Raw genomic sequence first — 26347 nt, forward strand, 5'->3', positions numbered from 1 at the left:
AGGGAGTTGTATTACGCTGGCCCCGGGTTGAACCGGGCAATGGCCCGTCACGTCATCAAGTGTCATTGAGGGAGTTGTATTACGCTGGCCCCGGGTTGAACCGGGCAATGGCCCGTCACGTCATCAAGTGTCATTGAGGGAGTTGTATTACGCTGGCCCCGGGTTGAACCGGGTAATGGCCCGTCACGTCATCAAGTGTCATGGAGGGAGTTGTATTACGCTGGCCCCGGGTTGAACCGGGCAATGGCCCGTCACGTCATCAAGTGTCATGGAGGGAGTTGTATTACGCTGGCCCCGGGTTGAACCGGGCAATGGCCCGTCACGTCATCAAGTGTCATTGAGGGAGTTGTATTACGCTGGCCCCGGGTTGAACCGGGCAATGGCCCGTCACGTCATCAAGTGTCATGGAGGGAGTTGTATTACGCTGGCCCCGGGTTGAACCGGGCAATGGCCCGTCACGTCATCAAGTGTCATGGAGGGAGTTGTATTACGCTGGCCCCGGGTTGAACCGGGCAATGGCCCGTCACATCATCAAGTGTCATTGAGGGAGTTGTATTACGCTGGCCCCGGGTTGAACCGGGCAATGGCCCGTCACGTCATCAAGTGTCATTGAGGGAGTTGTATTACGCTGGCCCCGGGTTGAACCGGGCAATGGCCCGTCACGTCATCAAGTGTCATGGAGGGAGTTGTATTACGCTGGCCCCGGGTTGAACCGGGCAATGGCCCGTCACGTCATCAAGTGATAGACCAGCTTCAAGATTGTTTTAATCACGCAGACTGGGAGATGTTCCGGGTCGGCCTCTTCAACACTGACTCAGTGGGTTCATCAGGAAGAATGAATAGAGGATGTTGTTCCCACTGTGATGACTACAACTTATTCAACTCCATATTAATGCCCATGATTTTGGAATGAGATTGTTCGCACGAGCAGGTGTCCACATACTTCTGGTCATGTAGTGTATATTTATATTCCGATATTCCTTTTTTTTTTCAATTCACTTTAAGGGGTTTTATTGGCATGGAAACATATGTTTACAAGTGAAGTAGATAATAAACAAAAGTGAAATAAACTCTCCACTCTGTGTTACTATTGTTTGACAGAGTGGCAGGGCTCCTCTCCACTCTGCTAGACCCCACTAGGACGCATGACGAATGGCCCTGATGTGAACACAGAGAGAGATGGAGAGGAAGAGAGACCCCACTAGGACGCATGACGAATGGCCCTGATGTGAACACAGAGAGAGATGGAGAGGAAGAGAGACCCCACTAGGACGCATGACGAATGGCCCTGATGTGAACACAGAGAGAGATGGAGAGGAAGAGAGACCCCACTAGGACGCATGACGAATGGCCCTGATGTGAACACAGAGAGAGATGGAGAGGAAGAGAGACCCCACTAGGACGCATGACGAATGGCCCTGATGTGAACACAGAGAGAGATGGAGAGGAAGAGAGACCCCACTAGGAGCATGAGAATGGCCCTGATGTGAACACAGAGAGAGATGGAGAGGAAGAGAGAGGGCGCATGACGAATGGCCCTGATGTGAACACAGAGAGAGATGGAGAGGAAGAGAGACCCCACTAGGACGCATGACGAATGGCCCTGATGTGAACACAGAGAGAGATGGAGAGGAAGAGAGAGAGAGAGAGAGAGAGAGTAGAGAGAGAGAGAGAAAGAGAGGAGTAGAGAGAGAGAGAGAGAGAGGAGTACAGAGAGAGAGGGGAGTAGAGAGAGAGAGAGAGAGTAGAGAGAGGAGTAGAGCGAGAGAGAGAGAGAGAGAGGAGTAGAGAGAGAGAGAGAGAGAAAGAGAGTAGAGAGAGAGAAAGAGAGGAGTAGAGAGAGAGAGAGAGATTGGAGACGGGGTGAAAGAGAGGAGTAGAGAGAGAGATTGGAGACGGGGTGAAAGAGAGATGGCAGAGGAGAGGGGAGAGAGTCCATGAGTCCGTCTGTGAACCGGAAATGATACATGCTAACAGAACATTGCTTCCGACACCCTGTCACAGTGTTTCAAAGGGCCTGAGGCCTTACATAGAATAAGAATGTGTGGACTGGTGTGTGCTCATATCCTGTGTTTTGGCTCATTTGTTAGCCTATATTTAGCTTTATCTTTAAGGATATTTAAACTGGATATTGATCGTTCTTCCTTCTCCCCTTTCCCCCCTCTCCCCTCTGTCTCTCTCTCTCTCTCCTCTTTCTCTCCCCCTCTCTCTCTCTCCTCTTTCTCTCCCCCTCCCCCCTCCTCTCTCTCTCTCTCTCTCTTTCTCTCCCCCTCCCCCTCCTCTCTCCTCCTCTTTCTCTCCCCCTCTCCCCTCTCTCTCTCCCTCTCTCTCTCTCTCTCTCTCTCTCTCTCCCCTCTTCTCTCTCCTATCCCCTCTTCTCTCTCCTCTCCTTTTCGTATCGATCTCTCCTCTCTCTCCCCCCTCTCTCTCCTCTTTCTCTCCCCCTCTCCCCTCTCTCTCTCTCTCTCTCTCTCTCTCCCCTCTTCTCTCTCCTATCCCCTCTTCTCTCTCCTCTCCTTTTCGTATCTATCTCTCCTCTCTCTCCCCCTCTCTCTCTCTCTCCTCTTTCTCTCCCCCTCTCTCTCTCTCTCCTCTTTCTCTCCCCCTCCCCCCTCCTCTCTCTCTCTCTCTCTCTCTCCTCTTTCTCTCCCTCTCTCTCTCGCTCTCTCAGATTTGGAAAGAAGAAAGATGCGAAGGTAAAGAAAGCAGAAGCCAAAGCCACGCTACAGAGACAGAAGTCCGAGGTTCTGAGTGAAGAGGAGCTGGAGAGGATGAAAGAGGAGAGAGAAAGGTGAGATGGTTTTTATACTGTACATCATCTGAACGGAACGTTCTTGTAGCAGCTGGTTTTATACAACCTAAAAGAAGCATTATAGAATCATCGGCACCACTGGTCAGTTGTTGTGCTTTTTGGCAACATGTCTTTTGTGATGTCACCACAATGTTTCCACTAGACTGTTCCCACCAACCTAATGAAGCATTCTGGGAACCTTTTAAAGAACAGGCAAAATGTGTTCTGGGAACCTTTTAAAGAACAGGCAAAATGTGTTCTGGGAACCTTTTAAAGAACAGACAAAATGTGTTCTGGGAACATTTTAAAGAACAGACAAAATGTGTTCTGGGAACCTTTTAAAGAACAGACAAAATGTGTTCTGGGAACCTTTTAAAGAACAGACAAAATGTGTTCTGGGAACCTTTTAAAGAACAGACAGAATGTGTTCTGGGAACCTTTTAAAGAACAGGCAAAATGTGTTCTGGGAACCTTTTAAAGAACAGGCAGAATGTGTTCTGGGAACCTTTTAAAGAACAGGCAAAATGTGTTCTGGGAACCTTTTAAAGAACAGGCAAAATGTGTTCTGGGAACCTTTTAAAGAACAGGCAAAATGTGTTCTGGGAACGTTCTTGCAACGTCAGGTGAATGTTTTATACAAACGTATAACCATCAGAATTACTGTACAGTTGTTGTTTCTTGAAAACATTTGCCGCAACCTTACAGATGTTCAGGGAACTTGCACAGAACCAGTTTTAGTTTGCTGGGAAAACATTGTGTTATTACGTTACCTGTAAACTAAATGATAACTTTGGGTGGTGGTTATTATGTATTACAGGGTGGTGGTTATTATTTATTACAGGGTGGTGGTTATTATGTATTACAGGGTGGTTATTATTTATTACAGGGTGGTGGTTATTATTTATTACAGGGTGATGGTTATTATTTATTACAGGGTGGTGGTTATTATTTATTACAGGGTGGTTATTATTTATTACAGGGTGGTGGTTATTATTTATTACAGGGTGATGGTTATTATTTATTACAGGGTGGTTATTATTTATTACAGGGTGGTTATTATTTATTACAGGGTGGTGGTTATTATTTATTACAGGGTGGTGGTTATTATTTATTACAGGGTGGTGGTTATTATTTATTACAGGGTGGTGGTTATTATTTATTACAGGGTGGTGGTTATTATTTATTACAGGGTGGTGGTTATTATTTATTACAGGGTGGTGGTTATTATTTATTACAGGGTGGTTATTATTTATTACAGGGTGGTGGTTATTATTTATTACAGGGTGGTTATTATTTATTACAGGGTGGTGGTTATTACAGGGTGGTGGTTATTATTTATTACAGGGTGGTTATTATTTATTACAGGGTGGTGGTTATTATTTATTACAGGGTGGTGGTTATTATTTATTACAGGGTGGTGGTTATTATTTATTACAGGGTGGTGGTTATTATTTATTACAGGGTGGTGGTTATTATTTATTACAGTGTGGTTATTATTTATTACAGGGTGGTGGTTATTATTTATTACAGGGTGGTTATTATTTATTACAGGGTGGTGGTTATTATTTATTACAGGGTGGTGGTTATTACAGGGTGATGGTTATTATTTATTACAGGGTGGTGGTTATTATTTATTACAGGGTGGTGGTTATTATTTATTACAGGGTGGTGGTTATTACAGGGTGATGGTTATTATTTATTACAGGGTGGTGGTTATGATTTATTACAGGGTGATGGTTATTATTTATTACAGGGTGGTGGTTATTATGTATTACAGGGTGGTGGTTATTATTTATTACAGGGTGGTGGTTATTATTTATTACAGGGTGGTGGTTATTATTTATTACAGGGTGGTGGTTATTATTTATTACAGGGTGATGGTTATTATTTATTACAGGGTGATGGTTATTATTTATTACAGGGTGATGGTTATTATTTATTACAGGGTGGTGGTTATTATTTATTACAGGGTGGTGGTTATTATTTATTACAGGGTGGTGGTTATTACAGGGTGGTGGTTATTATGTATTACAGGGTGGTGGTTATTATTTATTACAGGGTGGTGGTTATTATTTATTACAGGGTGGTGGTTATTATTTATTACAGGGTGGTGGTTATTATTTATTACAGGGTGGTTATTATTTATTACAGGGTGGTGGTTATTATTTATTACAGGGTGGTGGTTATTATTTATTACAGGGTGATGGTTATTATTTATTACAGGGTGATGGTTATTATTTATTACAGGGTGGTGGTTATTATTTATTACAGGGTGGTTATTATGTATTACAGGGTGGTGGTTATTATTTATTACAGGGTGGTGGTTATTATTTATTACAGGGTGGTGGTTATTATTTATTACAGGGTGGTGGTTATTATTTATTACAGGGTGGTGGTTATTATTTATTACAGGGTGGTGGTTATTATTTATTACAGGGTGGTTATTATTTATTACAGGGTGGTGGTTATTATGTATTACAGGGTGGTGGTTATTATTTATTACAGGGTGGTGGTTATTATTTATTACAGGGTGATGGTTATTATTTATTACAGGGTGGTGGTTATTATTTATTACAGGGTGATGGTTATTATTTATTACAGGGTGGTGGTTATTATTTATTACAGGGTGGTGGTTATTATTTATTACAGGGTGGTGGTTATTATTTATTACAGGGTGGTGGTTATTACAGGGTGGTGGTTATTATTTATTACAGGGTGGTGGTTATTATTTATTACAGGGTGGTGGTTATTATTTATTACAGGGTGGTGGTTATTATTTATTACAGGGTGGTGGTTATTATTTATTACAGGGTGGTGGTTATTACACGGTGGTGGTTATTATTTATTACAGGGTGGTGGTTATTACAGGGTGGTTATTATGTATTACAGGGTGGTGGTTATTACAGGGTGGTGGTTATTATTTATTACAGGGTGGTGGTTATTATTTATTACAGGGTGGTGGTTATTACAGGGTGGTTATTATTTATTACAGGGTGGTGGTTATTACAGGGTGGTGGTTATTATTTATTACAGGGTGGTGGTTATTATTTATTACAGGGTGGTGGTTATTACAGGGTGGTGGTTATTATTTATTACAGGGTGGTGGTTATTATTTATTACAGGGTGGTGGTTATTATGTATTACAGGGTGGTGGTTATTACAGGGTGGTTATTATTTATTACAGGGTGGTGGTTATTATTTATTACAGGGTGGTTATTATTTATTACAGGGTGGTGGTTATTATTTATTACAGGGTGGTGGTTATTATTTATTACAGGGTGGTGGTTATTATGTATTACAGGGGGGTTATTATGTATTACAGGGTGGTTATTATTTATTACAGGGTGGTGGTTATTATTTATTACAGGGGGGTGGTTATTATTTATTACAGGGTGGTGGTTATTATTTATTACAGGGTGGTTATTATTTATTACAGGGTGGTGGTTATTATTTATTACAGGGTGGTTATTATTTATTACAGGGTGGTGGTTATTATTTATTACAGGGTGGTGGTTATTATTTATTACAGGGTGGTTATTATTTATTACAGGGTGGTGGTTATTATTTATTACAGGGTGGTTATTATTTATTACAGGGTGGTGGTTATTATTTATTACAGGGTGGTTATTATTTATTACAGGGTGGTGGTTATTATTTATTACAGGGTGGTGGTTATTATTTATTACAGGGTGGTGGTTATTACAGGGTGATGGTTATTATTTATTACAGGGTGATGGTTATTATTTATTACAGGGTGATGGTTATTATTTATTACATGGTGGTGGTTATTATTTATTACAGGGTGGTTATTATTTATTACAGGGTGGTGGTTATTATTTATTACAGGGTGGTGGTTATTACAGGGTGGTGGTTATTATTTATTACAGGGTGGTGGTTATTATTTATTACAGGGTGGTGGTTATTATTTATTACAGGGTGATGGTTATTATTTATTACAGGGTGGTGGTTATTATTTATTACAGGGTGGTTATTATTTATTACAGGGTGGTGGTTATTATTTATTACAGGGTGGTGGTTATTATTTATTACAGGGTGGTGGTTATTATTTATTACAGGGTGGTGGTTATTATTTATTACAGGGTGGTGGTTATTATTTATTACAGGGTGGTGGTTATTATTTATTACAGGGTGGTGGTTATTATTTATTACAGGGTGGTGGTTATTATTTATTACAGGGTGGTGGTTATTATTTATTACAGGGTGATGGTTATTATTTATTACAGGGTGGTGGTTATTATTTATTACAGGGTGGTGGTTATTTATTACAGGGTGGTGGTTATTATTTATTACAGGGTGATGGTTATTATTTATTACAGGGTGGTGGTTATTATTTATTACAGGGTGGTGGTTATTATTTATTACAGGGTGGTGGTTATTATTTATTACAGGGTGGTTATTATTTATTACAGGGTGGTGGTTATTATTTATTACAGGGTGGTTATTATTTATTACAGGGTGGTGGTTATTATTTATTACAGGGTGGTGGTTATTATGTATTACAGGGTGGTGGTTATTATTTATTACAGGGTGGTGGTTATTATTTATTACAGGGTGGTGGTTATTATTTATTACAGGGTGGTGGTTATTATGTATTACAGGGTGGTGGTTATTATGTATTACAGGGTGGTGGTTATTATTTATTACAGGGTGGTGGTTATTATGTATTACAGGGTGGTTATTATTTATTACAGGGTGGTGGTTATTATTTATTACAGGGTGGTGGTTATTATTTATTACAGGGTGGTGGTTATTATTTATTACAGGGTGATGGTTATTATTTATTACAGGGTGGTGGTTATTATTTATTACAGGGTGGTGGTTATTATTTATTACAGGGTGGTGGTTATTATTTATTACAGGGTGGTGGTTATTATTTATTACAGGGTGGTGGTTATTATTTATTGTAGTACAGGTCCTCCTGTTGATCCAGATGTGTCCCAGAGGTTAGTACAGGTGTGTACTGTAGGAAACTCCTGTTGATTCATATCTGTCCCAGAGGTTAGTACAGGTGTGTACATATCTGTCCCAGAGGTTAGTACAGGTGTGTACTGTAGGTAACTCCTCCTGTTGATTCAGATCTGTCCCAGAGGTTAGTACAGGTGTGTACTGTAGGTAACTCCTCCTGTTGATCCAGATGTGTCCCAGAGGTTAGTACAGGTGTGTACTGTAGGTAACTCCTCCTGTTGATCCAGATCTGTCCCAGAGGTTAGTACAGGTGTGTACTGTAGGTAACTCCTCCTGTTGATCCAGATGTGTCCCAGAGGTTAGTACAGGTGTGTACTGTAGGTAACTCCTCCTGTTGATCCAGATCTGTCCCAGAGGTTCGTACAGGGGTGTACATATCTGTCCCAGAGGTTAGTACAGGTGTGTACTGTAGGTAACTCCTCCTGTTGATCCAGATCTGTCCCAGAGGTTCGTACAGGTGTGTACATATCTGTCCCAGAGTTTAGTACAGGTGTGTACTGTAGGAAACTCCTGTTGATTCATATCTGTCCCAGAGGTTAGTACAGGTGTGTACTGTAGGTAACTCCTCCTGTTGATCCAGATGTGTCCCAGAGGTTAGTACAGGTGTGTACTGTAGGTAACTCCTCCTGTTGATTCAGATCTGTCCCAGAGGTTAGTACAGGTGTGTACTGTAGGTAACTCCTCCTGTTGATCCAGATCTGTCCCAGAGGTTAGTACAGGTGTGTACTGTAGGTAACTCCTCCTGTTGATCCAGATCTGTCCCAGAGGTTAGTACAGGTGTGTACTGTAGGTAACTCCTCCTGTTGATTCAGATCTGTCCCAGAGGTTAGTACAGGTGTGTACTGTAGGTAACTCCTCCTGTTGATTCAGATCTGTCCCAGAGGTTAGTACAGGTGTGTACTGTAGGTAACTCCTCCTGTTGATTCATATCTGTCCCAGAGGTTAGTACAGGTGTGTACATATCTGTCCCAGAGGTTAGTACAGGTGTGTACATATCTGTCCCAGAGGTTAGTACAGGTGTGTACTCTAGGTAACTCCTCCTGTTGATTCATATCTGTCCCAGAGGTTAGTACAGGTGTGTACTGTAGGTAACTCCTCCTGTTGATTCATATCTGTTCCAGGATCGAGGCGAAGCACGCGGAGCTGAGGGAGCGTCAGGCCAGAGAAAAAGGACCTGATGTTGAGGATGATTACATGGACCCCAACTACGCACGCATCAACAACTTCAGAGACAACTCCTCCCCGCGTCACTCCCCCTACAGTAGAACCCGCACCCCATCTCCCCAACGCCCGCCACCCCACGGCCTCGGCCCCTCCCACGGCAACGAGCCATCCAATAAGGTCCCCCTGGACGGGCTGTACGCCAAGGTCAACAAGCAGAGACAAGCCCCGCCCATGGCCGACAGGTGAGACAGGATCCCGGCTGCTGTAGTATATTTGACATAATCAACCTTTCCTCTTAGCCTGGGTGCCTGTTCTCTTACCAAAACAAAATCCTCTAGTCACTTGACAGACTGATCATCTAACTTAAGCAGCTAGCTAGGCATGCAACAGTTGGTCGCAAAATGACATGAAAATGCAAGGATATAGGATGACCCTGAGACTGATACAGGGATCTAGGATGACCCTGAGACTGATACAGGGATATAGATGACCCTGAGACTGATACAGGGATATAGATGACCCTGAGACTGATACAGGGTATAGGATGACCCTGAGACTGATACAGGGATATAGGATGACCCTGAGACTGATACAGGGTATAGGATGACCCTGAGGCTGATACAGGGTATAGGATGAGACTGAGCCAGGGATATAGGATGACCCTGAAACTGATACAGGGATATAGGATGACCCTGAGACTGATACAGGGATATAGGATGACCCTGAGGCTGATACAGGGATATAGATGACCCTGAGGCTGATACAGGGATATAGTTGACCCTGAGACTGATACAGGGATATAGGATGAGACTGAGCCAGGGATATAGGATGACCCTGAAACTGATACAGGGATATAGGATGACCCTGAGACTGATACAGGGATATAGGATGACCCTGAGACTGATACAAGGATATAGGATGACCCTGAGACTGATACAGGGATATAGATGACCCTGAGAGTGATACAGGTATATAGATGACCCTGAGACTGATACAGGGATATAGGATGACCCTGAGACTGATACAGGGATATAGGATGACCCTGAGACTGATACAGGGATCTAGGATGACCCTGAGGCTGATACAGGGGTTTAGGATGACCCTGAGGCTGATACAGGGATATAGGATGACCCTGATACTGATACAGGGATATAGGATGACCCTGAGGCTGATACGGGGATATAGGATGACACTGAGACTGATACAGGGATATAGGATGACCCTGAGACTGATACAGGGATATAGGAAGACCCTGAGGCTGATACAGGGATATAGATGACCCTGAGACTGATACAGGGATATAGGATGACCCTGAGACTGATACAGGGATGGGACAGGGTATGACCCCGAGACTGATACCCTGAGGGTACAGGGATCTAGGATGACCCCCCTGAGACTGATACAGGGATATAGATGACCAGGATGACTGAGACTGATACAGGGATCTATAGGATGACCCTGAGACTGATACAGGGGATGACCCTGAGACTGATACAGGGACCCTGAGACTGGATGACCCTGAGGGATATAGATGACCCTGAGACTGACTGATACAGGGATCTAGGATGACCCTGAGACTGATACAGGGATACAGGATGACCCTGAGACTGATACAGGGATAAAGATGACCCTGAGACTGATACCGGGATATAGATGACCCTGAGACTGATACAGGTATACAGGATGACCCTGAGACTCATACAGTGATATAGGATGAGACTGAGACAGGGATATATGATGACCCTGAGGCTGATACAGGGGTTTAGGATGACCCTGAGGCTGATACAGGGATATAGGATGACCCTGAGGCTGATACAGGGATATAGGATGACCCTGAGACTGATACAGGGATATAGGAAGACCCTGAGACTGATATAGGATGACCCTGATACTGATCTTCCCTTATACTATAGTAGTTATATCCTGTCTCCACATTCATTACTTCATCCTATCCCATCCTCCCTGTGTGTGTGTGTGTGTGCGTGTGTGCGTGCGTGCGTGCGTGCGTGCGTGCGTGCGTGCGTGCGTGCGTGTAGCTACATTAAGGTTTTCTGATAATGTTTTATTCAATTTAACAGAAAATAATTTCTCCTGAAGTTAGAAGTATGAAAATAATTCAACCGAGAGAGAGGGGGAAAGGTTAATGTGCTCTGGGGCACATTATCACATGTCTTACTCTGGGGCACATTATCACATGTCTTACTCTGGGACACATTATCAGATGTCTTACTCTGGGGCACATTATCACATGTCTTACTCTGGGGCACGTTATCAGATGTCTTACTCTGGGACACATTATCACATGTCTTACTCTGGGGCACATTATCACATGTCTTACTCTGGGGCACATTATCACATGTCTTACTCTGGGGCACATTATCAGATGTCTTACTCTGGGACATAGTATCACATGTCTTACTATGGGGCACATTATCACATGTCTTACTCTGGGGCACGTTATCAGATGTCTTACTCTGGGACATAGTATCACATGTCTTACTCTGGGGCACGTTATCAGATGTCTTACTCTGGGACATAGTATCACATGTCTTACTCTGGGGCACGTTATCAGATGTCTTACTCTGGGACATAGTATCACATGTCTTACTCTGGGGCACGTTATCAGATGTCTTACTCTGGGACATAGTATCACATGTCTTACTCTGGGGCACGTTATCAGATGTCTTACTCTGGGACATAGTATCACATGTCTTACTCTGGGGCACGTTATCAGATGTCTTACTCTGGGACATAGTATCACATGTCTTACTCTGGGACACATTATCACATGTCTTACTCTGGGGCACATTATCACATGTCTTACTCTGGGGCACATTATCAGATGTCTTACTCTGGGACACATTATCAGATGTCTTACTCTGGGACACATTATCACATGTCTTACTCTGGGACATAGTATCACATGTCTTACTCTGGGACACATTATCACACGTCTTACTCTGGGGCACATTATCACATGTCTTACTCTGGGTCACATTATCACATGTCTTACTCTGGGGCACATTATCACATGTTGTTATGAATCCCTTTTGGCCCGACAGTCTAGGGGGGATGGTAATGAGACCCGTAACATAACTCATGCAAATTATTATGGTGACAAAGTAAAAGTGTGTACTTACTCGAAATAACCATTACAACAGAAATCTACCGTCAAACTCTAGGTTTATTTATAAACACACGGTAATGGGGGAGCAGGAAAAGGGGCTGAGCTGGACCCAAGAAAAGAAACAATAAGTATTCAAAAACACCCCTAAGCTAGACTAGCCTACTTTAACAACAGCTAACTAACTAACCAAAAATACAGTTGGTGGTCCGCCCAGTTCTAACTAGTGTATTTAACAAAGTTCACCTACGGGTAGTGTATGCCCATGGGCGACTTGTTTTGGTTTCCCCCTTTTCCCACCAGCAACAAACAAACACCATAACCAAAAACAATACTCACAGGTGATGACAAAGTGCTATGAGGTGCTTAAACAAAAGAGAGGTTAAGACACAAAGCGAGAGTGAAACACAGAGACCTACAGACATGGCATTTACAGAGAGATTGAGCTAGAGATTGCTCCAGAGCAAACAAATGATGGGGTTTTTAAACCATGGGGAAGGAACTGTGATAGGGTAGGAAATAGGAGGAGGTGTGTCTTCTGATTGATGATTGATTGTTGACTGATTGGGGAGTGATGATTTTCACCTGTGAGGGGAGAAGGAGAGAAAAGAAACACACACACAGGATACACACACACACAGGATAACTGTATCCGTAACACATGTCTTACTCTGGGGCACGTTATCAGATGTCTTACTCTGGGACACATTATCAGATGTCTTACTCTGGGACATATTATCACATGTCTTACTCTGGGACACATTATCACATGTCTTACTCTGGGGCACATTATCACATGTCTTACTCTGGGGCACATTATCACATGTCTTACTCTGGGGCACATTATCACATGTCTTACTCTGGGGCACATTATCACATGTCTTACTCTGGGACACATTATCAGATATCTTACTCTGGGGCACATTATCAGATGTCTTACTCTGGGGCACATTATCAGATATCTTACTCTGGGGCACATTATCAGATGTCTTACTCTGGGGCACATTATCAGATATCTTACTCTGGGGCACATTATCACATGTCTTACTCTGGGGCACATTATCACATGTCTTACTCTGGGGAACATTATCAGATATCTTACTCTGGGGCACATTATCAGATGTCTTACTCTGGGGCACATTATCAGAAATGGAATACTGTAATAAATACCTGTGGTCATAACCAATCATCAATCATTGATCCATGGTCTTGACCAATCATATATATCAATCATGACCAATCATATACCATATATCATTATCATAGTGTGTAATGTATACCATTTGCATAGTGTGTACTGTAGATCATTATCGTACTGTATATCATTATCGTGGTGTGTACTGTATATCATTATCGTAGTGTGTACTGTATATCATTATCATAGTGTGTAGTGTATATCATTATCATAGTGTGTACTGTATATCATTATCGTAGTGTGTACTGTATATCATTATCATAGTGTGTACTGTCGATCATTATCGTAGTGTGTACTGTATATCATTATCGTGGTGTGTACTGTATATCATTATCATAGTGTGTACTGTATATCATTATCATAGTGTGTAGTGTATATCATTATCGTAGTGTGTACTATATATCATTATCGTAGTGTGTACTGTATATCATTATCATAGTGTGTAGTGTATATCATTATCATAGTGTGTACTGTATATCATTATCGTAGTGTGTACTATATATCATTATCGTAGTGTGTACTATATATCATTATCGTAGTGTAGGTCATTACCATAGTGTGTACTGTATATCATTATCGTAGTGTGTACTGTATATCATTATCGTAGTGTGTACTATATATCATTATCATAGTGTGTACTGTCGATCATTATCGTGGTGTGTACTGTATATCATTATCGTAGTGTGTACTATATATCATTATCATAGTGTGTACTGTCGATCATTATCGTGGTGTGTACTGTATATCATTATCATAGTGTGTACTATATATCATTATCGTAGTGTGTAGTGTATATCATTATCATAGTGTGTAGTGTATATCATTATCATAGTGTGTACTGTATATCATTATCGTAGTGTGTACTATATATCATTATCGTAGTGTGTACTATATATCATTATCGTAGTCAGCGGAGGAGAGGAAGGCTGGGGAGGAGAGGTCATTACCATAGTGTGTACTGTATATCATTATCGTAGTGTGTACTGTATATCATTATCGTAGTGTGTACTATATATCATTATCGTAGTGTAGGTCATTACCATATTGTGTACTGTATATCATTACCATAGTGTGTACTATATATCATTATCGTAGTGTGTACTGTATATCATTATCGTGGTGTGTACTATATATCATTATCGTAGTGTGTACTGTCGATCATTATCGTAGTGTGTACTGTATATCATTATCATAGTGTGTACTGTATATCATTATCGTAGTGTGTACTGTATATCATTATCGTAGTGTGTACTGTATATCATTATCGTGGTGTGTACTGTATATCATTATATATAGGGAGAGTAAGGGGGAGGAGCTAGGCAGGGAGGGGGTGGGGGAGAGGCAAGGAGGGAGGGAGAGTAAGGGGGATGAGCTAGGCAGGGAGGGAGGGTGGGAGGGGAGCTAGACAGGGAGGGAGGGTGGGGGAGAGGGTGGTAAGTAGGAAGGTAGGCAGGGAGAGAAAGAGGCAGGGAGTGGGGCAGAGAGACAGACAGACAGACATGCAGGGAGGGAGTAAGGTAAACAGGCAGGAAAACAGGCGGAATGCCAGAGCTTTCAGAAGATGCTCCTTATAAGTGTTCCTACATCCTACAGGCCCTTCTTTTGGGCAGCAACCACACACACACACACACACACACACACATACCTCCCTGCTCTAGGTAAAACTGAGGAGGACCTTATACACTGGAGGGGAATGTCGACCATGTAACAGAAAGATACAGAGGGAGGGAGAGGACAGGGAAGAGAGAACGGGCGAGAGGGGGGGAGGGAGGAGAGGAAGGAAATGGAGGGATGGGGGAGAGAGGAGGAGAGGGAGGGATGGGGGGAGAGGAGGAGAGGAAGGGCAGGAGGGATGGAGGGGAAAGGAGGGATGGAGGGGAGATGAGGGATGGAGGAGAGAGGAGAGGGTGGGATGGATGGAGGGGAGAGGAGGAGAGGAAGGGATGGAGAGGAGAGGAAGGGCAGGAGGGATGGAGGGGAGAGGAGGAGAGGGAGGGAGAGGAGGAGAGGGAGGGAGAGGAGGAGATTTTACTGAACTGGATGGTGCCTGTATCTGACGGTCAGTCTCAGCGGAGGGAGGGAGGAAGAGCTGGGGGAGGAAGAGCTGGGGGAGGAGGAGCTGAGAGAGGAAGAGCTGAGAGAGGAAGAGCTGAGCTGCCTGTATCTGATGGTCAGTCTCAGCGGAGGGAGGGAGGGTGAGAGAGGAAGAGCTGAGGGAGGAAGAGCTGAGCTGCCTGTATCTGATGGTCAGTCTCAGCGGAGGGAGGGAGGGTGAGAGGCAAACTCTCTCCGCTGCTCTCTCTCTCACCTCCCTCCCTCCGCTGAGACTGACCATCAGATACAGGCAGCTCAGCTCTTCCTCTCTCACCCTCCCTCCCTCCGCTGAGACTGACCTTCAGATACAGGCAGCTCAGCTCTTCCTCTCTCAGCTCTTCCTCCCTCAGCTCTTCCTCCCTCAGTTCTTCCTCCCCCAGCTCTTCCTCCCTCAGTTCTTCCTCCCCCAGCTCTTCCTCTCTCAGCTCTTCCTCCCTCAGCTCTTCCTCCCCCAGCTCTTCCTCCCTCAGTTCTTCCTCCCTCAGCTCTCCCTCCCCCAGCTCTTCCTCCCTCAGCTCTTCCTCCCTCAGCTCCTCCTCTCTCAGCTCTCCCTCCCTCAGCCCCATCCTCCCTCAGTTCTTCCTCCCTCAGTTCTTCCTCCCTCATTACTTCCTCCCCCAGCTCTTCCTCCCTCAGCTCCTCCTCCCCCAGCTCTTCCTCCCTCAGCTCCTCCTCCCCCAGCTCTTCCTCCCTCAGCTCCTCCTCCCCCAGCTCTTCCTCCCTCAGCTCCTCCTCCCCCAGCTCTTCCTCCCTCAGCTCTTCCTCCCCCAGCTCTTCCTCCCTCAGCTGACTGACCATAAAGGGGGGCGATCATCCGGCTGATGGCCAAGCTCAAGTCACACTGCATGATTTCTGCCTCGTGCACCAATTCATGTTGTTACTCGTACGATCCAGCGAACGTGAAGTAATCGTTGATATGAGAAAGACACAAGCCGTTAGTGAACAACGCTAGTGGACACGGAGAGGTGGTTTATGGCTTGTAAAAGGTGCTGAATACAATCTTTAACATGAACTCAATCATAACAACAGCAGCTCTCAACTGTATTCGTTGACAGTCTCTCTCTAGTCATGTTTTTTTTAAAGCGTTTTTAAATCTCAAACGGTAGAGTTTAACTATCCACTTTGCTGTGGGCTCGTGGAAGCTGCAGACACACGGGTGATCTGAGCTATCTGATTGGCCAGTGGTAAGTCTATAGGCGCACTTGATTTGCTCTCCGTGACCGCTGGGTAGGAGGAGTTTGTACCTTTAGACACAGGGAGATGGTATAGACCCCATGTCTTCTATTCAGGGAGATGGATAGACCCCATGCCTTCTATGTAGGGAGATGGATAGACCCCATGCCTTCTATGTAGGGAGATGGATAGACCCCATGCCTTCTATGTAGGGAGATGGTATAGACCCCATGTCTTCTATTCAGGGAGATGGATAGACCCCATGCCTTCTATTCAGGGAGATGGATAGACCCCATGCCTTCTATTCTGTGAGATGGATAGACCCCATGCCTTCTATTCAGGGAGATGGATAGACCCCATGCCTTCTATTCTGTGAGATGGATAGACCCCATGCCTTCTATTCAGGGAGATAGATAGACCCCATGCCTTCTATTCGGGGAGATGGATAGACCCCATGCCTTCTATTCAGAGAGATGGATAGACCCCATGCCTTCTATAGACCCCATGCCTTCTATTCAGGGAGATGGATAGACCCCATGCCTTCTATTCAGGGAGATGGATAGACCCCATGCCTTCTATTCAGGGAGATGGATAGACCCCATGCCTTCTATTCAGGGAGATGGATAGACCCCATGCCTTCTATTCAGGGAGATGGATAGACCCCATGCCTTCTATTCAGGGAGATGGATAGACCCCATGCCTTCTATTCAGGGAGATGGATAGACCCCATGCCTTCTATGTAGGGAGATGGATAGACCCATGCCTTCTATTCAGGGAGATGGATAGACCCCATGCCTTCTATTCAGGGAGATGGATAGACCCCATGCCTTCTATTCAGGGAGATGGATAGACCCCATGCCTTCTATTCAGGGAGATGGATAGACCCCATGCCTTCTATTCAGGGAGATGGATAGACCCCATGCCTTCTATTCAGGGAGATGGATAGACCCCCTTCTATGCCCCATTCTATTCAGGGAGATGGATAGACCCCATGCCTTCTATTCAGGGAGATGGATAGACCCCATGCCTTCTATTCAGGGAGATGGATAGACCCCATGCCTTCTATTCAGGAGATGGATAGACCCCATGCCTTCTATGGGAGATGGATAGACCCCATGCCTTCTAGGGAGATGGATAGACCCCATGCCTTCTATTCAGGGAGATGGATAGACCCCATGCCTTCTATGTAGGGAGATGGATAGACCCCATGCCTTCTATTCAGGGAGATGGATAGACCCCATGCCTTCTATTCAGGGAGATGGATAGACCCCATGCCTTCTATTCGGGAGATGGATAGACCCCATGCCTTCTATTCAGGGAGATGGATAGACCCCATGCCTTCTATTCAGGGAGATGGATAGACCCCATGCCTTCTATTCAGGGAGATGGATAGACCCCATGCCTTCTATGGATAGGGGGAGATGGATAGACCCCATGCCTTCTATTCTGGATAGACCCATGAGATGGATAGACCCCATGCCTTCTATTCAGGGAGATGGATAGACCCCATGCCTTCTATTCAGGGAGATGGATAGACCCCATGCCTTCTATTCAGGGAGATGGATAGACCCCATGCCTTCTATTCAGGAGATGGATAGACCCCATGCCTTCTATTCAGGGAGATGGATAGACCCCATGCCTTCTATTCAGGGAGATGGATAGACCCCATGCCTTCTATTCAGGGAGATGGATAGACCCCATGCCTTCTATTCAGGGAGATGGATAGACCCCATGCCTTCTATGTAGGGAGATGGATAGACCCCATGCCTTCTATTCAGGAGATGGATAGACCCCATGCCTTCTATTCAGGGAGATGGATAGACCCCATGCCTTCTATTCAGGGAGATGGATAGACCCCATGCCTTCTATTCAGGGAGATGGATAGACCCCATGCCTTCTATTCAGGGAGATGGATAGACCCCATGCCTTCTATTCAGGGAGATGGATAGACCCCATGCCTTCTATTCAGGGAGATGGATAGACCCCATGCCTTCTATTCAGGGAGATGGATAGACCCCATGCCTTCTATTCAGGGAGATGGATAGACCCCATGCCTTCTATTCAGGGAGATGGATAGACCCCATGCCTTCTATGTAGGGAGATGGATAGACCCCATGCCTTCTATTCAGGAGATGGATAGACCCCATGCCTTCTATTCAGGGAGATGGATAGACCCCATGCCTTCTATTCAGGGAGATGGATAGACCCCATGCCTTCTATTCAGGGAGATGGATAGACCCCATGCCTTCTATTCGGGGAGATGGATAGACCCCATGCCTTCTATTCAGGGAGATGGATAGACCCCATGCCTTCTATTCAGGGAGATGGATAGACCCCATGCCTTCTATTCAGGGAGATGGATAGACCCCATGCCTTCTATTCAGGGAGATGGATAGACCCCATGCCTTCTATTCAGGGAGATGGATAGACCCCATGCCTTCTATTCAGGGAGATGGATAGACCCCATGCCTTCTATTCAGGGAGATGGATAGACCCCATGCCTTCTATTCAGGGAGATGGATAGACCCCATGCCTTCTATTCAGGGAGATGGATAGACCCCATGCCTTCTATGTAGGGAGATGGATAGACCCCATGCCTTCTATTCAGGGAGATGGATAGACCCCATGCCTTCTGTTCAGGGAGATGGATAGACCCCATGCCTTCTATGTAGGGAGATGGTATAGACCCCATGTCTTCTATTCAGGGAGATGGATAGACCCCATGCCTTCTATTCAGGGAGATGGATAGACCCCATGCCTTCTATTCAGGGAGATGGATAGACCCCATGCCTTCTATTCTGGGAGATGGATAGACCCCATGCCTTCTATTCAGGGAGATGGATAGACCCCATGCCTTCTATTCAGGGAGATGGATAGACCCCATGCCTTCTATTCAGGGAGATGGATAGACCCCATGCCTTCTATTCAGGGAGATGGATAGACCCCATGCCTTCTATTCAGGGAGATGGATAGACCCCATGCCTTCTATTCAGGGAGATGGATAGACCCCATGCCTTCTATTCAGGGAGATAGATAGACCCCATGCCTTCTATTCAGGGAGATGGATAGACCCCATGCCTTCTATTCAGGGAGATGGATAGACCCCATGCCTTCTATTCAGGGAGATGGGGAGATGGATAGACCCCATGCCTTCTATTCAGGGAGATGGATAGACCCCATGCCTTCTATTCAGGGAGATGGATAGACCCCATGCCTTCTATTCAGGGAGATGGATAGACCCCATGCCTTCTATTCGGGAGATGGATAGACCCCATGCCTTCTATTCAGGGAGATGGATAGACCCCATGCCTTCTATTCAGGGAGATGGATAGACCCCATGCCTTCTATTCAGGGAGATGGATAGACCCCATGCCTTCTATTCAGGGAGATGGATAGACCCCATGCCTTCTATTCAGGGAGATGGATAGACACCATGCCTTCTATTCAGGGAGATGGATAGACCCCATGCCTTCTATTCAGGGAGATGGATAGACCCCATGCCTTCTATTCAGGGAGATGGATAGACCCCATGCCTTCTATTCAGGGAGATGGATAGACCCCATGCCTTCTATTCAGGGAGATGGATAGACCCCATGCCTTCTATGTGCCTTCTATTCAGGGAGATGGATAGACCCCATGCCTTCTATTCAGGGAGATGGATAGGGGGAGATGGATAGACCCCATGCCTTCTATTCAGGGAGATGGATAGACCCCATGCCTTCTATTCAGGGAGATGGATAGACCCCATGCCTTCTATTCAGGGAGATGGATAGACCCCATGCCTTCTATTCTGTGCCTCTATTCAGAGATGGATAGACCCCATGCCTTCTATTCAGGGAGATGGATAGACCCCATGCCTTCTATTCAGGGAGATGGATAGACCCCATGCCTTCTATTCAGGGAGATGGATAGACCCCATGCCTTCTATTCAGGGAGATGGATAGACCCCATGCCTTCTATTCAGGGAGATGGATAGACCCCATGCCTTCTATTCAGGGAGATGGATAGACCCCATGCCTTCTATTCAGGGAGATGGATAGACCCCATGCCTTCTATTCAGGGAGATGGATAGACCCCATGCCTTCTATGTCAGGGAGATGGATAGACCCCATGCCTTCTATTCAGGGAGATGGATAGACCCCATGCCTTCTATTCAGGGAGATGGATAGACCCCATGCCTTCTATTCAGGGAGAGATGGATAGACCCCATGCCTTCTATTCAGGGAGATGGATAGACCCCATGCCTTCTATTCAGATGGAGATGCCTTCTATTCAGGGAGATGGATAGACCCCATGCCTTCTATTCAGGGAGATGGATAGACCCCATGCCTTCTATTCAGGGAGATGGATAGACCCCATGCCTTCTATTCAGGGAGATGGATAGACCCCATGCCTTCTATTCAGGGAGATGGATAGACCCCATGCCTTCTATTCAGGGAGATGGATAGACCCCATGCCTTCTATTCAGGGAGATGGATAGACCCCATGCCTTCTATTCAGGGAGATGGATAGACCCCATGCCTTCTATTCAGGGAGATGGATAGACCCCATGCCTTCTATTCAGGGAGATGGATAGACCCCATGCCTTCTATTCAGGGAGATGGATAGACCCCATGCCTTCTATTCAGGGAGATGGATAGACCCCATGCCTTCTATTCAGTGGAGGGAGATGGATAGACCCCATGCCTTCTATTCAGGGAGATGGATAGACCCCATGCCTTCTATTCAGGAGATGGATAGACCCCAGGGAGATGGATAGACCCCATGCCTTCTATTCAGGGAGATGGATAGACCCCATGCCTTCTATTCAGGGAGATGGATAGACCCCATGCCTTCTATTCAGGGAGATGGATAGACCCCATGCCTTCTATTCAGGGAGATGGATAGACCCCATGCCTTCTATTCAGGGAGATGGATAGACCCCATGCCTTCTATTCAGGGAGATGGATAGACCCCATGCCTTCTATGTAGGGAGATGGATAGACCCCATGCCTTCTATTCAGGGAGATGGATAGACCCCATGGATAGACTTCTATTCAGGGAGATGGATAGACCCCATGCCTTCTATTCAGGGAGATGGATAGACCCCATGCCTTCTATTCAGGAGATGGATAGACCCCATGCCTTCTATTCAGGGAGATGGATAGACCCCATGCCTTCTATTCAGGGAGATGGATAGACCCCATGCCTTCTATTCAGGGAGATGGATAGACCCCATGCCTTCTATTCAGGGAGATGGATAGACCCCATGCCTTCTATTCAGGGAGATGGATAGACCCCATGCCTTCTATTCAGGGAGATGGATAGACCCCATGCCTTCTATTCAGGGAGATGGATAGACCCCATGCCTTCTATTCAGGGAGATGGATAGACCCCATGCCTTCTATTCAGGGAGATGGATAGACCCCATGCCTTCTATTCAGGGAGATGGATAGACCCCATGCCTTCTATTCAGGGAGATGGATAGACCCCATGCCTTCTATTCAGGGAGATGGATAGACCCCATGCCTTCTATTCAGGGAGATGGATAGACCCCATGCCTTCTATTCAGGAGATGGATAGACCCCATGCCTTCTATTCAGGGAGATGGATAGACCCCATGCCTTCTATTCAGGGAGATGGATAGACCCCATGCCTTCTATTCAGGGAGATGGATAGACCCCATGCCTTCTATTCAGGGAGATGGATAGACCCCATGCCTTCTATTCAGGGAGATGGATAGACCCCATGCCTTCTATTCAGGGAGATGGATAGACCCCATGCCTTCTATTCGGGGAGATGGATAGACCCCATGCCTTCTATTCAGGGAGATGGATAGACCCCATGCCTTCTATTCAGGGAGATGGATAGACCCCATGCCTTCTATTCAGGGAGATGGATAGACCCCATGCCTTCTATTCAGGGAGATGGATAGACCCCATGCCTTCTATTCAGGGAGATGGATAGACCCCATGCCTTCTATTCAGGGAGATGGATAGACCCCATGCCTTCTATTCAGGGAGATGGATAGACCCCATGCCTTCTATTCAGGGAGATGGATAGACCCCATGCCTTCTATGTAGGGAGATGGATAGACCCCATGCCTTCTATTCAGGGAGATGGATAGACCCCATGCCTTCTATTCAGGGAGATGGATAGACCCCATGCCTTCTGTTCAGGGAGATGGATAGACCCCATGCCTTCTATTCAGGGAGATGGATAGACCCCATGCCTTCTATTCAGGGAGATGGATAGACCCCATGCCTTCTATTCAGGGAGATGGATAGACCCCATGCCTTCTATTCAGGGAGATAGATAGACCCCATGCCTTCTATTCAGGGAGATGGATAGACCCCATGCCTTCTATTCAGGGAGATGGATAGACCCCATGCCTTCTATTCAGGGAGATGGATAGACCCCATGCCTTCTATTCAGGGAGATGGATAGACCCCATGCCTTCTATTCAGGGAGATGGATAGACCCCATGCCTTCTATTCAGGGAGATGGATAGACCCCATGCCTTCTATTCAGGGAGATGGATAGACCCCATGCCTTCTATGTAGGGAGATGGATAGACCCCATGCCTTCTATTCTGTGAGATGGATAGACCCCATGTCTTCTATTCAGGGAGATGGATAGACCCCATGCCTTCTATTCAGGGAGATGGATAGACCCCATGCCTTCTATTCAGAGAGATGGATAGACCCCATGCCTTCTATAGACCCCATGCCTTCTATTCAGGGAGATGGATAGACCCCATGCCTTCTATTCAGGGAGATGGATAGACCCCATGCCTTCTATTCAGGGAGATGGATAGACCCCATGCCTTCTATTCAGGGAGATGGATAGACCCCATGCCTTCTATTCAGGGAGATGGATAGACCCCATGCCTTCTATTCAGGGAGATGGATAGACCCCATGCCTTCTATGTAGGGATATGGATAGACCCCATGCCTTCTATTCAGGGAGATGGATAGACCCCATGCCTTCTATTCAGGGAGATGGAGTTTAGTGAGTTTAGTCATGTTTTACCCCCCATTTCATACAGCTCTGTTTAGTCATGTTTAACCCCCATTTCATACAGCTCTGTTTAGTCATGTTTTACCCCCCATTTCATACAGCTCTGTTTAGTCATGTTTTACCCCCCATTTCATACAGCTCTGTTTAGTCATGTTTATCCCCCATTTCATACAGCTCTGTTTAGTCATGTTTAGTCATGTTTAACCCCCATTTCACACAGCTCTGTTTAGTCATGTTTAGTCATGTTTAACCCCCATTTCATACAGCTCTGTTTAGTCATGTTTAGTCATGTTTAACCCCCCATTTCATACAGCTCTGTTTAGTCATGTTTTACCCCCCATTTCACACAGCTCTGTTTAGTCATGTTTAACCCCCCATTTCATACAGCTCTGTTTAGTCATGTTTTACCCCCCATTTCATACAGCTCTGTTTAGTCATGTTTAGTCATGTTTAACCCCCCATTTCATACAGCTCTGTTTAGTCATGTTTAACCCCCATTTCATACAGCTCTGTTTAGTCATGTTTACCCCCCATTTCATACAGCTCTGTTTAGTCATGTTCTACCCCCCATTTCATACAGCTCTGTTTAGTCATGTTTTACCCTCCATTTCATACAGCTCTGTTTAGTCATGTTCTACCCCCCATTTCATACAGCTCTGTTTAGTCATGTTTTACCCCCCATTTCATACAGCTCTGTTTAGTCATGTTTTACCCCCCATTTCATACAGCTCTGTTTAGTCATGTTTAACCCCCATTTCATACAGCTCTGTTTAGTCATGTTCTACCCCCCATTTCTTACAGCTCTGTTTAGTCATGTTTAACCCCCCATTTCATACAGCTCTGTTTAGTCATGTTTTACCCCCATTTCATACAGCTCTGTTTAGTCATGTTTTACCCCCATTTCATACAGCTCTGTTTAGTCATGTTTAACCCCCATTTCATACAGCTCTGTTTAGTCATGTTTAGTCATGTTTAACCCCCATTTCACACAGCTCTGTTTAGTCATGTTTAGTCATGTTTTACCCCCCATTTCATACAGCTCTGTTTAGTCATGTTTAGTCATGTTTTACCCCCCATTTCACACAGCTCTGTTTAGTCATGTTTAACCCCCATTTCATACAGCTCTGTTTAGTCATGTTTTACCCCCCATTTCATACAGCTCTGTTTAGTCATGTTTTAACCCCCATTTCATACAGCTCTGTTTAGTCATGTTTAGTCATGTTTAGTCATGTTTAACCCCCCATTTCACACAGCTCTGTTTAGTCATGTTTAGTCATGTTTTACCCCCCATTTCATACAGCTCTGTTTAGTCATGTTTAACCCCCATTTCATACAGCTCTGTTTAGTCATGTTTAGTCATGTTTTACCCCCATTTCATACAGCTCTGTTTAGTCATGTTTTACCCCCAATTTCATACAGCTCTGTTTAGTCATGTTTTAACCCCCATTTCATACAGCTCTGTTTAGTCATGTTTAGTCATGTTTAACCCCCCTTTCACACAGCTCTGTTTAGTCATGTTCAGTCATGTTTTACCCCCCATTTCATACAGCTCTGTTTAGTCATGTTTAACCCCCATTTCATACAGCTCTGTTTAGTCATGTTTAGTCATCGCTCTGGATAAGAGCGTCTGCTAAATGACTTAAATGTAAATGTTTTACCCCCCATTCCATACAGCTCTGTTTAGTCATGTTTAACCCCCCATTTCATACAGCTCTGTTTAGTCATGTTTTACCCCCCATTTCACACAGCTCTGTTTAGTCATGTTTAGTCATGTTTTACCCCCCATTTCATACATCTCTGTTTAGTCATGTTTTACCCCCCATTTCATACAGCTCTGTTTAGTCATGTTTAACCCCCATTTCATACAGCTCTGTTTAGTCATGTTTTACCCCCCATTTCACACAGCTCTGTTTAGTCATGTTTAGTCATGTTCTACCCCCCATTTCATACAGCTCTGTTTAGTCATGTTTAGTCATGTTTTACCCCCCATTTCACACAGCTCTGTTTAGTCATGTTTAGTCATGTTTTACCCCCCATTTCATACAGCTCTGTTTAGTCATGTTTAGTCATGTTTAACCCCCCATTTCATACAGCTCTGTTTAGTCATGTTTTACCCCCCATTTCACACAGCTCTGTTTAGTCATGTTTAGTCATGTTTTACCCCCCATTTCATACAGCTCTGTTTAGTCATGTTTTACCCCCCATTTCATACAGCTCTGTTTAGTCATGTTTAACCCCCATTTCATACAGCTCTGTTTAGTCATGTTTAGTCATGTTCTACCCCCCATTTCATACAGCTCTGTTTAGTCATGTTTAACCCCCATTTCATACAGCTCTGTTTAGTCATGTTTTACCCCCCATTTCACACAGCTCTGTTTAGTCATGTTTAGTCATGTTTAACCCCCATTTCATACAGCTCTGTTTAGTTATGTTTTACCCCCCATTTCACACAGCTCTGTTTAGTCATGTTCTGCCCCCATTTCATACAGCTCTGTTTAGTCATGTTTAACCCCATTTCATACAGCTCTGTTTAGTCATGTTTACCCCCATTTCATACAGCTCTGTTTAGTCATGTTCTACCCCCCATTTCATACAGCTCTGTTTAGTCATGTTTTACCCTCCATTTCATACAGCTCTGTTTAGTCATGTTCTACCCCCCATTTCATACAGCTCTGTTTAGTCATGTTTAGTCATGTTTACCCCCATTTCATACAGCTCTGTTTAGTCATGTTTAACCCCCATTTCATACAGCTCTGTTTAGTCATGTTTAACCCCCATTTCATACAGCTCTGTTTAGTCATGTTTAGTCATGTTCTACCCC

The 26347-nt window shown here is 44.9% G+C and overlaps 1 protein-coding gene across 1 annotated transcript in view; it reads left to right on the forward strand.

Annotated features, from left to right (window-relative positions):
• The window catches only part of LOC115115257 (partitioning defective 3 homolog B-like), a 448345-nt gene that overhangs the window by 299372 nt on the left and 122626 nt on the right, over nt 1-26347 (forward strand). Inside the window, exons 14-15 of the mRNA XM_065016293.1 lie at nt 2672-2791; nt 8899-9183. Coding sequence (XP_064872365.1) covers nt 2672-2791; nt 8899-9183 — 405 coding nt within the window. The remainder of the gene's footprint in view (nt 1-2671; nt 2792-8898; nt 9184-26347) is intronic.

Source organism: Oncorhynchus nerka, linkage group LG3, assembly GCF_034236695.1.
Source record: "Oncorhynchus nerka isolate Pitt River linkage group LG3, Oner_Uvic_2.0, whole genome shotgun sequence".
Lineage (NCBI taxonomy): Eukaryota > Metazoa > Chordata > Actinopteri > Salmoniformes > Salmonidae > Oncorhynchus > Oncorhynchus nerka.